Source organism: Glycine soja, chromosome 8, assembly GCF_004193775.1.
Source record: "Glycine soja cultivar W05 chromosome 8, ASM419377v2, whole genome shotgun sequence".
NCBI lineage: Eukaryota > Viridiplantae > Streptophyta > Magnoliopsida > Fabales > Fabaceae > Glycine > Glycine soja.
The window spans coordinates 30908424-30923677 of record NC_041009.1 but is presented as its reverse complement, the minus strand read 5'-3'; the positions used below and the strand labels follow the sequence as shown (position 1 = coordinate 30923677).

At 35.0% G+C, this 15254-nt stretch overlaps 1 protein-coding gene across 3 annotated transcripts in view; it reads left to right on the top strand.

The window, feature by feature from the left end:
* Positions 1-13880: 13880 nt before the first annotated feature.
* The window catches only part of LOC114422920 (phototropin-2-like), a 58992-nt gene continuing 57618 nt past the window's right edge, over positions 13881-15254 (top strand). The window contains exons 1-2 of one of the 3 annotated variants that reach the window (XM_028389480.1): positions 13881-13987; positions 14473-15206. In XM_028389480.1, the coding sequence (XP_028245281.1) occupies positions 14503-15206 (704 nt within the window). In that variant the 5' untranslated portion in view covers positions 13881-13987; positions 14473-14502. Of the gene's footprint in view, positions 14164-14472; positions 15207-15254 lie in introns of all 3 variants that reach the window. The other 2 variants (XM_028389481.1, XM_028389482.1) reach the window with 2 other exon arrangements.

Here is a 15254-nt window from a genome sequence, read left to right as displayed (position 1 = left end):
TCCTCTATAAGTGGTGAAGGGCTGACAACAAGAGGTAAGACCTTCAAGAAAGATAGTAAGTCTGATAAGAAGAAGCAAAAGCCAGAAAACCAGAAGAATGGTGAAGGAAATGTCCTCAAAATCAGATGTTATCACTGTAAAAAAGAGGGTTATACAAGGAAAGTTTGTCCTGAAAGGCAAAAAAATGGTGGCAGTAACAATAGGAGAAGGACTCAGGAAATGCTGCAATTGTTCAAGATGATGGCTATGAATCTGCAGAGGCACTGGTGGTGTCTGAAAAGAATCCAGAAACTAAATGGATAATGGATTCAAGGTGTTCATGGCATATGACACCAAACAGATCATGGTTTGAACAATTTTCTGATCAAGCAGATGGGTTAGTATTCCTTAGAGATAACAAGCCTTGCAAAATTGAAGGAATTGGGTTTATAAGGTTCAAGTTTCATGATGGGGCTAAGAGAATTCTCACAGAGGTCAGATATGTACCTGAGCTGAAGAGAAATCTAATCTCTCTTGGGGAATTTGATAAAATAGGGTATGTGTTCAAGGGTGAAAAAGGAATACTGAATGTAGTGAAAGACTCCATGATTGTCATGAGGGGAATTATGGAGAATGGCCTCTATTTTGTGGATGGTGAAGTCGTAATTGGCTCTGCAGCCACTGCAACAGGAAGAGTTTTATCAAAAACTGAGTTATGGCACATGAGGTTGGGCCATGTAAGTGAGAAGGGGTTGATTGAATTAGCAAAACAAGAGCTGCTATGTGGGGACAGAATGGAGAAATTGAAGTTCTGTGAACATTGTGTCTATGGCAAAGCCTGCAGAGCCAAATTCAATGTTGGGCAATAGAGAACAAAAGGTACCCTGATTATGTTCATGCTAATCTTTCGGGTCCAACCAAGACCCCCTCTCATTCTAGAGCAAGGTACTTCTTGAGCATTATGGATGACTACTCAAGGAAGTTGTGGATCTATATTCAGAAAACAAAAGATAAGGCTTTTGATAACTTCAAAAGCTGGAAGACACTTGTGGGAAACTAAACAGGCAAAAAGATCAAGAGGTTTCGTACTAATAATGGTCTTGAGTTCTGCTCTGAACCTTTCAATGATTTCTACAAAAAGAATGGCATTGCAAGGCACAAGACAGTTGCGGGCTCCCCTCAACAAAATGGTTTAGCTGAAAGATTCAACAGGACCATTTTGGAGAGAGTGAGATGTATGTTGCTAAGTGCAGGATTACCCAAGATCTTTTAGGCTGAAGCAGCAATGACTGTTGTATATCTCATCAACAAGTGTCCTTCAACAACTTTAAATTTTAAAACCCCTGAGGAGATTTGGTGTAGCCATCCACCAAGTCTAAAATAGCTAAAGGTATTTGGCTGTGTTGCCTATGCTCACATCAGGTAAGACAAATTGGAACCTATATCCTGATGGAGTGAAAGGGTATAAGCTGTGGTGTTTAGAGGCTGGTTTTAAGAGGTGTTTAGTGAGTCATGATGTTGTCTTCAATGAAGCTGAGATGGCCTACAAGACCAAGCCCAGCATGGTTCAGTCCAGCACTGATCAGAGCAAGGAAACTAGTTCTGAAAAATTAAATTTTGAGGTGGAGACTAAGGACAAACATGCTAAAACACAAGTTGTTAATTCACCTCCTGATGAAGAGAAATCTGAAGAAGAACAACAAGAAGAAGTTGGCTATGTGCTAGCTCAAGATAGAACCAGAAAGGAAATCAAACAACCTAAGAGGTATGGATATGTTGATCTAATAGCATTTGCTCTGGTAGCTGCCAGTGAAGTTTTGGAGGAAGATCCAAAAACTCTTAAAGTTGGCTTAGCTAGTAAGGAGAAAGAAAAATGGCTAAGTACCATGAATGAAGAGATTAAGTCTCTCCATGAAAACCATACATGGGAATTGATTAAAAAAACCCCTGGTTCTAGAGTGGTCAACTGCAAGTGGATCTTTAAGAAGAAAGAAGGCATCCAAGGAGATGAACCAGATAGATTTAAAGCTAGACTTGTTGCTTGAGGATTCACTCAAAAAGGAGGGAATTGACTTCAATGAAGTTTTCTCTCCTGTAGTGAAACACAGGTCAATCAGAATACTTATAGCTATGGTGGCAGAATTTCAACTTGTGCTAGAACAAATGGATGTGAAGACATCATTTTTGTATGGAAAGCTTGATGAAGTGATATTGATGAAACAACCCGAGGGGTTTGAAGTCAGAGGTAAAGAGGATTATGTTTTCAAATTAAACAAATCCATGTATGGTTTAAAGCAATCCCTCAAGCAATAGAATATGAGATTTGATGAATTTATGGCTCACATAAAGTTTCATAGAAGTCACTATGATAACTGTGTTTACTTCAAATTTCCTTCTAAAGCTGAGTTTGTGATATTGCTATTATATGTTGATGATATTTTGATAGCAAGTAATAACAAAAGTGAGGTTGAAAAATTGAAATTTGAACTGAGCAGGGAATTTGAAATGAAGGATTTGGGAGCATCCAAGAGGATATTGGGAATAGAAATTAAGCAGGATAGAAAAAGGAAATTGTTGTATTTGTCCCAGGAGTTATATCTCAGAAATTTCTTGAAAGGTTTGGAATGTCAAATTCCAAACCTGTAACTACTCCTATGTCTCAGTAGTTTAAGCTCCATACAAGTCAAGCGCCAAAGACACATGATGAAAAAATTTACATGGAAGGTATTCCATATGCAAATGTTGTAGGGTCACTGATGTATGCTATGGTATGTAGTTGCCCCAACATAGCACATGCAGTTAACCTAGTAAGTAGGTTCATGGAAAATCCAGGCAAAGCACATTGGCAAGCCCTAAAATGGATACTCAGATATATCAGAGGATCACTTGGAAGAGTTTTGGTTTATAGTGGAGCTAGGAATAGTAGAAGAATAGCTGCTATTGAAGGTTTTGTAGATTCTGATTATGCTGGCTATTTAGATTCAAGAAATCCCTCACAGGATTTATGTTCACTGCCTTTGGCACTGTAATTAGTTGGAAAGCTAGCCTTCAAAAGGTAGTGGCTTTATCAACCACTAGAACTGAGTATATTGCTCTTACAGAAGATGTGAAAGAATCTTTGTGGCTTGAAGGCATTGCAAAGGAGCTGAAGATACAGAACGAAGTGATCACAGTACACTGTGACAGCCAAAGTGCCATTGATTTACCAAAAATTATGTGCATCATGAGAGAACAAAGCACATTGATATTAAGTTGCATTTTGTTAGAGAAGTTATTGGTCCAGGATCAGTTATAGTCAAGAAGATTTCAACTGATCACAATCCTTCTGATATGATCACAAAGGCTCTTCCAAGCAGCAAATTTTTCCATTGTTTGGACTTAATTCAGCTGAAGGGTGATTGAATCCTATATCTGCAGCCATTGTTTTTGTTCTCGTTAAGGTATTGTTATTGAACCAAGGTTGAGAATTGTTGTATGTTGGTTCATTAACAACCATTAGTTAGTTTCTCTTAGACTTTACCAACTTAGTTATTTTTCTATTTTTCTGTTATTCTGTTATAACATTTAACAGTTAGGTAGTTTTAAGTTGGTTAAGTTAGTTAGACTTGAGATAGTGTTTTTATTTCTTTTTTATGCATAGCCTAGATTAGTAGAGAGATTGTATCCAGCAAGAGGCATCTGCAGAGTTTAAATAAAAGTGGTTGTTGAGAGTTGTTTTTACTCTAGTAAAAAATCACATTTCTGTGAAGTGTTTTTGTTCATCCTTTTTCTGCGTTTTTTGCTTATTCTTGTTCATACAAGAAACTCATAATTTTGTGAGTAAAAAATATGATCTTGGCACAACAAGCATAATGTACACGCTCAAGCTTAGCAGCAATCTAATTTAAAGGATACCTTGAAACCATGCCAAGAAGCCTCTTGTATAAGGTAACTTTAAAAACATGTCCAACCACATGTGTAATTGTTTCAAAGGATGCTTTAATTTTAGTGTTGTAGCGTGATCATGTTGCTCATGGCATCCCAAACACTACATAAGTCTCCAAGGCTATTTTATAATATTCTTTTTATAGCCCAATGAGCAGATTCAACCCTACACTTGAAATACACAAAAAACAATAAACAAATACAATAATTAAAATACATCTATTCATCAAATTTGAATAGAAAAACTTGAACATTTTCATACCTATTTATTGTTGTGTTTCCTAAGTGCATCACCTTATTCGTCCAAGCTGTAACAAATTTTTCCTTCTGGGAGATTATCCATGTTTCATTAACATAGCCAACAAACATTGGCCAAGGTGAACAAGCAATTTCAAACTTCTTAAGGCAATAATCAAACTGATGTTCTGAAGGACAATCAACCAAACTTCCCCAGGCATCCATCACATAGTCCCAAACATTTTTTTGACCAATTAGGGATTTACATTTTTCCTTGACATTCTTGTCAATGTGAAACCTGCACAACAAGTTTGCACACTCAGGGAATACAGTTTTCACCGAATTCATCAATGCTAGGTCTCTATCAGTCACAAGAACTCCAGGGAGGGCATCACGTCTTAGAAATAAACCTTAAAATTGTTCTAAAGCCCATTCCACATTATTAACACGTTCACCCTCCAGATATGAAAAACCAACAGAGAATGTCATCCCCGTTGGTGTCACACCAACAAAGTCAAGTAGTGGGAGTTGGTACCTGTTTGTTTTGTAGGTACTATCTATCAAAAACACCAAATTACATGCATTGCATAACTTCACTGCATCAGGGTGACACTAAAAGATATCACATACCACATCTTCATCCTTTAATCTATGCCAATGAATATATTGATCCCATTCAAGAAGCTTCATTAGATGTTGCATTTAAGTATCACTTCCTCTAATGGAAGAACGGTATGCACTTCTTGCATTGTATATTTGTTTGACTGTTGTACAACTATTGACATTGTGCTCCTTCAACGTTAGCATAATGTTTCTTGGTTTGACCATTGACTTTGTCATATCAGCAATAATTGTCTTTTTATCCCTAGTCAATCACCCAACATATGGATGTCCAACTAATGACTTTGCCAATTCATGATTATGATTCCCACACATCAACTTCACCATCCAACCTTGCCCTCTAACCATTGGTTTCCCATGAAACTTGGAGGGACACCCACATTTCCTACTTCCAGTATCTCTTCTAACAAAATCTTTCTTCCTAGACCTATACTGACCACTCCTTTCACAACCAATTAACACAAATGAAGTCCTTTCTCTAATACCAGTGTTTGTGTCAGACCTCATAATCACCGCCACAAATTCGTTTTCGTGAGCAACTGATCGAGCTCACTGCAAAACATCATCTTGGGTAGCAAATACCTACAACGCAACCCACACAATTTTAGTCTTCAAAGGGACATTCATTTTATCAATTTAATGACAATAATGAAGATTGTTACTTGAGAAGTATTGAACGCATCCGAACAATCAACATGTTGTTCATTCACACCACATTCTTGTTCATTTTCATCATCCATATCAACTACTTCAGACATTATACTGTCATACATCCATTGATCTTCATCCATCTTAACAACAAATCAAAAATTTCCACATGACAAACATACAACACCTAACCACACTATACATATAATATTATACAAAACTCTACATAATCTTTTACTGCATACCATTTTATAAACACTACAATTCATAATCATATATATTAAAAATGAAAAACCCTATATCAATCTACATACGAATTATTTCAAATACACATATAAACAAATATTTTTTTTACAAATTTACATACAAACATATTAATAAAAAAAAATTAAACTTTAAACAATTTTTACAAAATTTAAAATCGATAAACCATACGGATCAACTTGATCTGTATAGTTTATACGGATCAACTTGATCTGTATGTTGAAATTACACATACAGATCAACTCACTCACCTAGCAACAGCATGCATACAGATTACATGATCCGTATGTTATTTTTTAATTATTTAAAAAAAATTAAAAATTAATTGTAAAAGTTAATTTTTTATATAAAAAGCATTTTTTTTGTTATGAAATAGGTTTGTTTTATGAAATACAAATATATAATTTTCTTTTTTGTTTGTGAATAGTTATTGTTTATTTTATTAAAAAATATTGTATTTTGAATTATGATTTGTAATAGTTATTTTTTATGTGAGTACATATGTAAATTTTAATTTTGTTATAAAAATAGGTATTTTTTGTGTTTTAAATAAAAATTAATTTATATTGAATTATGTTATGAAATAGTTATTAATCATAATTGTAAATATGTTAATTTTGTATTTGTTTATAAATATAATGAAATTTGTTTTAACTGTAAATAGTTATTTATTTGAATTGTTAATATAATGAATTTGTTTTTTTTTAAGTATAAAATATTTTTTTATTTAAGAATGATTGTATTATAATTGATTTAAGTATTGTTTGAATTTTGACAAAAAAAATTATGTATGTGAAAATTTACAAATTATGGTTAGAACTAGAGGTTTAGGGCGTGCCTTAGGCAGAGTTATAGGTAGAACCCTTGGGAGAAAGGATAATCGTCATTCAGATGATGTTCCCCAGTGGTGAAGGCTCACAGCATCCGCACGTAGGCAATGGAAAGTTGTCGCCGCTGTTACTAAGGATGCTCCTAACGTGGATGATGCAACTGAACAGGTATTCCAACATGCTGAAGAAGCGGTTGATGATGCCGAGGGTTTTCCAGATGGTGACCCATCGGTGCTAACTGCCTATGGTGATCATGTTGCAGTCATTGTTTGGAATGGAGAAGTATTTATAATTTTTAATAAAAAATTATATTTGATAAGTATTTGTTATTATTTGATAAGTATTGAACGCATCATAACAATCAATATGTTGTTCTTCATTCACACCAGCTTTGTGTTCATTTTCATCATTCATATCAATTTCTTCAAACATTATATTGTCATACATCCATTGATCTTCGTTCATCTTGACAACAGATTCAAAATTTTTAACATCACAAACAAGCAACACTTAACCGCACCATACATATACTATCACACAAAACTCTACATAATTTTTTACTGCATACCATTTTATAAACATTAAAATTGATAACCATATATATTAAAAACCAATAACCCTATATCAATCTACATATGGATTATTTCAGATACACATATAAACAAATAATTTTTATTTAAAACAATAAATACTAACATATTTATAATTCAAACAAATTTAAAATTTTAACAAGTTTTAAAAAATTTAAAAATATGAATAAATCATATGGATCACTTAATCTGTATGGTTTATGGGATCATGTAATCCATACGGTTTATACGGATCATATAATTCGTATAAACCATACGGATTACATGATCCGTATAGACCATATGGATAAAGTAATTTGTGTGTTTTAATTTAACTTACGGATTACATAATTCATTTAACATATACGGATCATGTAATCTGTAACTTATATTAAAACTTACGGATCACTTAATTTGTATGGTACGAAAACCAAAACTAAAAACTGGCATACCTTCGACGACGTTGCAACCAAACCAACCACTGCAACAATCACCACCAACCCGTAACACTTTCACCTCCACCGAAGTGACACCTCTCTCAACAATGAAAAACCAACATCAAAAGGAGAAAGCAAAGAAGAAACCGAACCAAGTGAACCATAAATGATAAAAAGCTTAAACAACAATTTAAAAACGAAGAAGAAGGCACAAGGGCATTTATGGAATTATAAAAAATTGCTAGATGCACAAGCAATAATGCTGGTGCACCTAGCAACACCCTTAATTTTTTTGTTACTTTCCTTGGGCCCTTCGTGAGTCTAATAACATAACCCATAGGTTGTGATGTGAACCTGACTAGGAGCGGATCGCTTGATACAGGCTACGGAGATTTGAATGACGCCACTTCCAGTGAAGGAAGATAAGTTATGGTAGACGCCACTTCTAGTGAAGGAAGATAAGTCAGGGTAGACGCCACAAGGATTACCTTGATAAGTCTGAGATTGGTTCAACAAGGAACCCAGATAGAAACTCTCACCAAATTTTATGAAAATGCCAAAAGTTTTCTTTATTGAAAACAAAAACCAATACTTATAGTGTATCTGAACAAAAATATAAAAATAGACATGGGCCTTCAAAACAGTTTGGGCCCAAAAAATTATAAATAAATAAATAGAACATATTTATTATGGGCCTTCAAATTAATTTGGGCCTTCAGCAACAATTAACAGTCTTGATAGTGTCTCTGCCTCTGGGCCTTCATCCTTTTCCACTCGAGGGCTTTGTCCTTCTCCACTTGGGCCTTCGTCCTTCTCCACTTGGGCCTTTAGCCTGTATTTGGTCAGTTTCAAGATTCTCATCATTCCCTCCTTCTTGGAAAACATTTGCTCTCAAATGTCCAGGATCATCACCGGGTTCAAGTACTACTTCCTTCCTTTTCTTGTTGGCTTGCTTGGCATTGATTTCATTCTTCTTTGCAATTTGCACCTTCACTTGGTCATACAATCTTTTCACATACTCAACTTTGGCCTGTGCATCCTTATGCTGAGTCTCTTGGGGCTTGCTGTTGTAAGTTGGCCTGTTAGGCAATGAAGCTTCTGGAAGGAGATCAACTTGATGGTTTATGCTTCTTGAAGGTGGCAGTCCATGAGGAATCTCCTTGGGAAAGACATCCTTAAATTCCTGCAATAAGGACTGAACACTAGGAGAAACATAAATAGTTAACTGATTAGAATTATCACTCTCTCTCTCTTGTGTATCACTCCATCTCTCAAGTGTATCACTCTTCCTTTTTCTATTCCTCTGTGGTGCCTCACTATTGTCTTTCTCTTGTTCTCTCTTTTCTCTCCTTCTGATTTGGTCATCACACACTTCTTTGAGGGATAGAGGTTTAAGAATAATTTTCTAGTTATGGTGCTGGAAAGAAATCTTGCCGGTGAAGCCATCATGCACTACTTTGGTGTCCTCTTCAATGTTGGTCCTCACTAGTTCCATCTCCATCTCCTTGTCTTCAACAATCAAACCTTCATGGGATAACCTCTGGAGTTTCTGTCGCATGGTTCTACTGTAACTAGTTGGAACATACCTCTTTCGCATAACCCATCTCATCTCAGTCCATGTATCTATCTCCCGCCCTTCTTCTCTCTTCATTTCTCTTTGATTTTTCTTCCACCAAACAAAGGCATAGTCTGAGAATGTAGTTGCTGCTAACTTCACCTTCTGCTCTTTAGGATAATCATTATAGGAGAATGCATGTTGAATCTTCATCTCCCAGTCAAGGTAGGCGTCTGGGTCACTCCTGCCTTTAAAAGAGGATACATTGAGTTTTACTCCCTCAATTCTGTCTTGCCCCTCTATTCGGTTCGATCCATCATTGACCCTTCTGTTGCCACCATAAGGTCTCCCAGCATTTGGATTCATTTGGTGCTCCAGTCCTTCTATTCGCATGTAAAGCTCTTCATTGTTACGGTTCAACAAATGTTGCATTTGTGTAGTTATCGCGTCTAGTAATAAGCGCTGAGATCCATCCAGTTGATGATATACACCACCATTGTCACCAGCTCTTGCCATGATTAAGGAACAAATAATTTTGCAGTAATTTAAAAAAAAAGATTCAGAACCTCACCACACTCTACTCACGTGTTTCTCTCTTTGATGGTAGTTCACTCATGTTTGATGCTCTCAATATAGGCTTTTGTGTGATGTTTTCACTCTTGCCTTTTACCACTCACTCCCTCTTAAGTTCTTGGATGAATCAAATTAGACACACAAGGTATATAACAAGAAAGACAGTTTAATTATCACAAACTGTGTAGCAGATTTAATTTGGATAACAAATCAGATTTGATTTAGGTTAACATATTAGACTTGATTTGGATAACAGATTAGACTTGATTTGGATAGCATATTGAATTTGATTTGGATAACGGATTAGATTTGATTTAGATAGCAGATTTGATTTGATTTGGATAACAGATCTGATTTGGATAACAAATTTGATTTGATTTGGATAACAGATCAGATTTGGATAACAAATAGAATAAACAAGGAAGATAACAAATAAGATAATAGATAAGATAACAGATAGAATAAAAAAGATTTGAAAAACAGACTTGCCAAAATAAACGTCTCTAACTGCCTCAATTTCGTGTTTAAAGATCAAACACCCACTTTCTTTTTTTTTCCTTCTTCTTTTTTTCTCTTTTTCTTCAAAATTTCTGCAACTTTTTTTTAACTTGAAACAGAGTTCAAATAGATTTTTTTTTACACAAAGTTTGAAAGAAACAAGAACAAGAACAAAAACGTGACAAGAACAAGAACAAGAACGAAACAAAGACACAAACAAGAACGCAACAAGACGCAAACAAGAAAACAAATAACAGAACAAAGACAAAACACGAACCTAGAAAAATTACAAAGAAAAAAAAAGAATTGGATAGGATAGAACCTGTATCAAGAGCTGAAGCTCTGATACCAGATGATGTGAACCTGACTAGGAGCGGATCGCTTGATACAGGTTACGGAGATTTGGATGACGCCACTTCCAGTGAAGGAAGATAAGTCAGGGTAAACGCCACAAGCATTACCTTGATAAGTCTGAGATTGGTTCAACAAGGAACCCAGAGAGAAGCTCTCACCAAATTTTATGAAAATGCCAAAAGTTTTCTTTATTGAAAACAAAAACCAATACTAATAGTGTATCTAAACAAAAAGATAAAAATAGACATGGCCCTTCAAAACAGTTTGGGCCAAAAAAAATTATAAATAAATAAATAGAACATATTTATTATGGGCCTTCAAATTAATCTGGGCCTTCAGCAACAATTAATAGTCTTGATAGTGTCTCTGTCTCTAGGCCTTCATCCTTCTCCACTTGGGTCTTCATCCTTCTCCACTCGGGGGCTTTGTCCTTCTTCACTTGGGCCTTCGTCCTTCTTCACTTGGGTCTTTAGCCTGTATTTGGCCAGTTTCAAGATTCTCATCAAGTTGGCTAGTCACGTTAAATGCAGGGGTGTTAAATCGGGTCAGGCCCGGCGAGCTGGCTTGGCCCGTTCTCCAAAAAGCTAGGTTGGGCTGGAATTTGAGACCCGTAAACTGTTTAGGCCCGCCTCGTTTAGCTCGTGCTTTTTTTTAAAAAAAAATAGATTATAGACTCTGAAATGGCCTAAACTAGATGACCTTGTCACCTTGTGTGCCTCTAATCCCTCCATTTCAAAACTTCCTGTATTTAAGGTTTATTGTAATATTTTTTTATTCTTTTATTGCTTACTACTAGTATATTATTATTTGTAGTTATAAAAAATTATAAAGAGACAAGAGTTAGATTCAAAATTGATGTTACCAACAATGATCAAGGATAATATAAAATCTAGAAAAATAAAATAAAATAATTGGCGAGCTAGCAGGTAGCCCGCGGGCTAGCTTGAAACGGGTCGGGCTAGGAAAGGTAGCCCGTTTTGCTTAGCGGGGTGGGCCGAGCTGGCCTGTTTATGGCGGTCCAAAAGTAGGCCGGGCCAAAATGGGTTGGGCCAGCCTGTATTGACAACCCTAGTTAAAAGTATGGCTAATCTGCATTGTTGAATAAATTGACTTTAAACATATACACTACTAGTGTATAACCTTTTTTCTCAACACACAAAATAGTTAACATATATATGCACTAATAATGTAAATTTTTTACACAGTCATTTCATTACAAGTCACCATGTATGATAAGTTTGTTAACTTTTGAAATAATCATCTTAAAGTAGTTTAAACATTGATATATGATTGGACGATAGTGTAAAACTATTTTATACCGTCAGTGATAGATATTAAACTCTTAAAGAGAAAAAGGGATATGCAATGACATTGTAAAAGTTTTATATAATCATCCAATTACAACCCATCATGTATGGTAAGCTTGTTGACTTTTAAAATAATTATCTTAAAGTAATTCAAATGGTGATATATGATTGGATGTCAGTATAAAACTGTTTTGCAATGTGATTGTTCATCCAGCCTAGGATCCACCGTCGTCATCTTACTCGTCCGAGTCGGTCACCAAGTCGAACATTAAGCTCTAATACTAATTGTTGTACAATCGAGGGAGATAAGCACTAAAAAGATTTACCCCAAAAGACCATGAGTAACCACATAAGTAAATTTAACATCACACTTTAATCCAAAATCTTATGAATAAAATTTATGGGTCTTGTCTTCACTCATATGGTAGTCAATGTTTCCATTCCTAGCTCACACTTACTCCAACAATAACATTCTATATTTAAATCATATCAATTTTTTTTATAAAAAAACAAGATGTCTCTTTGTCTAGCTAGAAATAACGAGACTATCTTTTGAGCATACATATCATTAAAGTAGAATTTTTTCCCTCCCAACAAACAAAATCTCCTCTGTACTTATGACCAGACATCGACCCTTGTTGGTAATTATCTATTAACTGCGCTTTACCTGGTTGGTTTTCACCTTTAAACAACTAAGTACCATAAAATTAGAATAATTCGTACAACTACAATTAGCTTGTTACTACCTTGTGTAGTGTCCCAAAGGGTGTCAATCAATTCTTGTCCAATTGTGTTGTGTTTGTGTTGAAGGGTGGGATCAGTGAGAAAGCTCCATGGTGTGTGTCTTTGTTCTAAGGAGGCATCACAAAGGCAAAGCAAAGGCTATTGATCCCCACGTGGTTTCTGTATCATACACGATAATGCGCGTATTACATGGCTGATTGGGTGACTATTCCCAATTGTTTTTCTGTTGTCGTGGAAGTTCACTACACCACATCGCAATGCCACACACACACCTCCCCCCTCTATTATTCTCCCTTGTCATTTTTCTAAAGGGAACCGAAATGTTAAATTTCGACAGCGAAATTTATCTCCAACAACATGCCACGCCAAATACTTTGTGGCCTCACAAATGTTCGGACCCCACCTCCCCAAATTCTCATTTTCTCAACAAGTTATTACATATATATATACTTTTTTTGCTGTAATTTTTTCCCGTTTTAGTCCTTACAAAAATATTTATTTTATTTTTCGTTCTTAATACACTTTAAACAATACTTTTTTTATTATTCAAAATATTTTTTTTGTTTAAAATGCTATTTAAAGTATTTTAAGGATAAAAAATAAAACAACGGTATTTTACATGGACTAACACGATTTATTTTATAAGTACAAAAATAAAAAATAAAAACTTCAAATTATAGAGATAAAAAAAATATTTAGACCTATATGTTTTTGGAGGAATGGACGGGCGCGCTTGAGATTAAAGTGAAAACCACTAATGATATAAAGAAGTGAAAACCACTGGATAGAAGGAAAGTTGAATTAGTATCCAATGAAATCTACGTCCACAAAGTGAATTTCAATCAATAACAAAATGTGGTTGAAAGCATTAGTAAATTATACTACCAATAAGTTGTTGGCTCAGCCGTTCTTAAATAATATTTTAAATTTTTTTGCTAAAAAAATGTAATTAAAAAAATCATTAAAGATAATTATTAGTTTTCTAACAAAAACATTAATTACGAACAAATTTAATGAATACTCTGTACTAATTTCTTAGTGACAAAATAAAAAAAAAAGTAAATTACACTGACATGAATTTGCACATTATACATTATCCTAACTTAAATGTTAAAAAACAGGAAATTGTATTCACGAAATGCCAGCCTAATTTATTCAAATATTATTTTTTTAACACAATATTATTCAAATATCATGTTAAAAAATGTGTTATACGAATTTTTAGTTTATTTATTTTCAACAAAGGTGGATGAAATAAATGGTATATGAAATTGGATATTACACGGTTCTCCTTGCCTCAAAAATATTTTGTGGTTTGGCTGGCTATATATAGGCGTTGGTGACGTATTTTATTGTATTTATGTGAACCTCGAACGTTATCTTTTTCTGTTTGAGGCCGAACATGAAGTGAAACACATTACAGAAGAAGCTTAATTATTCAACTGAGGCAAGACACTAGACAAGACTATTTTTAAGCTTCTAGTTTCAATGTTTATCTTCCCAAAAAGAGACTGTGAGAGATTACTTTCTCTTGAAGAATCTCTTTCGTGTTTTCTGCAGGATTTGTTGAATTTTGGGTTTTGGCCAGTTTGATTGTTCTTTTTATGTGTTATTTATTACATAGTATGTACATAGGCACACTTATTAACATTTTGTCTTTCCAAGAAACCCTGCTCACATAATTAAAATATCTGCATTCATCCTTTTTGCATTTAATATCACTGAAAGACTCTGTATGACTTGCATGATTTGGTCCTTAATGACTATTACCTCAAACATAGTGAGACTGAACATACGAAGTCCACATTCTCAATTCTTTGGAGGCATCTTATATATATATGTGTTGGATAACTTTTCTTAGTATTAATTGATTTTAACTTGAAATCTAACTACATGTTTGGTTTTTTTTTTTTTTTTTGTAAATTTTGGTAGGTGGTGGTGGTACCTTTGGTTTGTACATAAATGGAGAAACTGAAAGTGTCTGCTAAGAATGATCCTGCTGGCAGCAGTGATCAGGCAGATTCATTTCCAATATTCGAACTGTGGGAGAGTGAAAATGTTGGACAGAAGAGCAGTAGAAGAGACGAAGATGATACAAAAGCTGTAAGATTGGATGGAGATTCTGTAATTGCTCCCTCTAATTCTGCAAACAACAGTAAGGAACCTGTCAACAAGTGGATGGCATTTGCTAAGAAGCCTGGTTTCACAGTTGATGGCAACTCAGCAACAAAGGATAAAAGTACAACCGAAGACAATTACTCGAGGAATCATCTAAAAGAGAAGCCGTCTTCTGGTCAAAATTTTTTAAGCGAAGCAACCATAGCCGAGAGAACTGCTGAATGGGGTCTTGCGGTGGACTCAGGGAATTTTAAAGCATTAGGGGGAGAGAATACAAGTGGTGGCTCTTTTGATGGTGACAAAAGCAGAAACTTGTCAGATAGATTTGTTGAATCAACACGGACGTCTGGGGAGTCAAATTACGGGTCTGAGTCATCATTAGGGGTGTTTCCAAGGGTGTCACAAGAGTTGAAGGAAGCACTGGCAACGCTGCAACAGACATTTGTTGTCTCAGATGCAACAAAACCAGACTGCCCTATCATGTATGCCAGCAGTGGCTTTTTTACTATGACTGGCTATTCTTCAAAAGAGATTATTGGAAGGAATTGGTGAGCATGTGCCCTGCCTTTCTATACATAGCAAGATATATGCTGTTT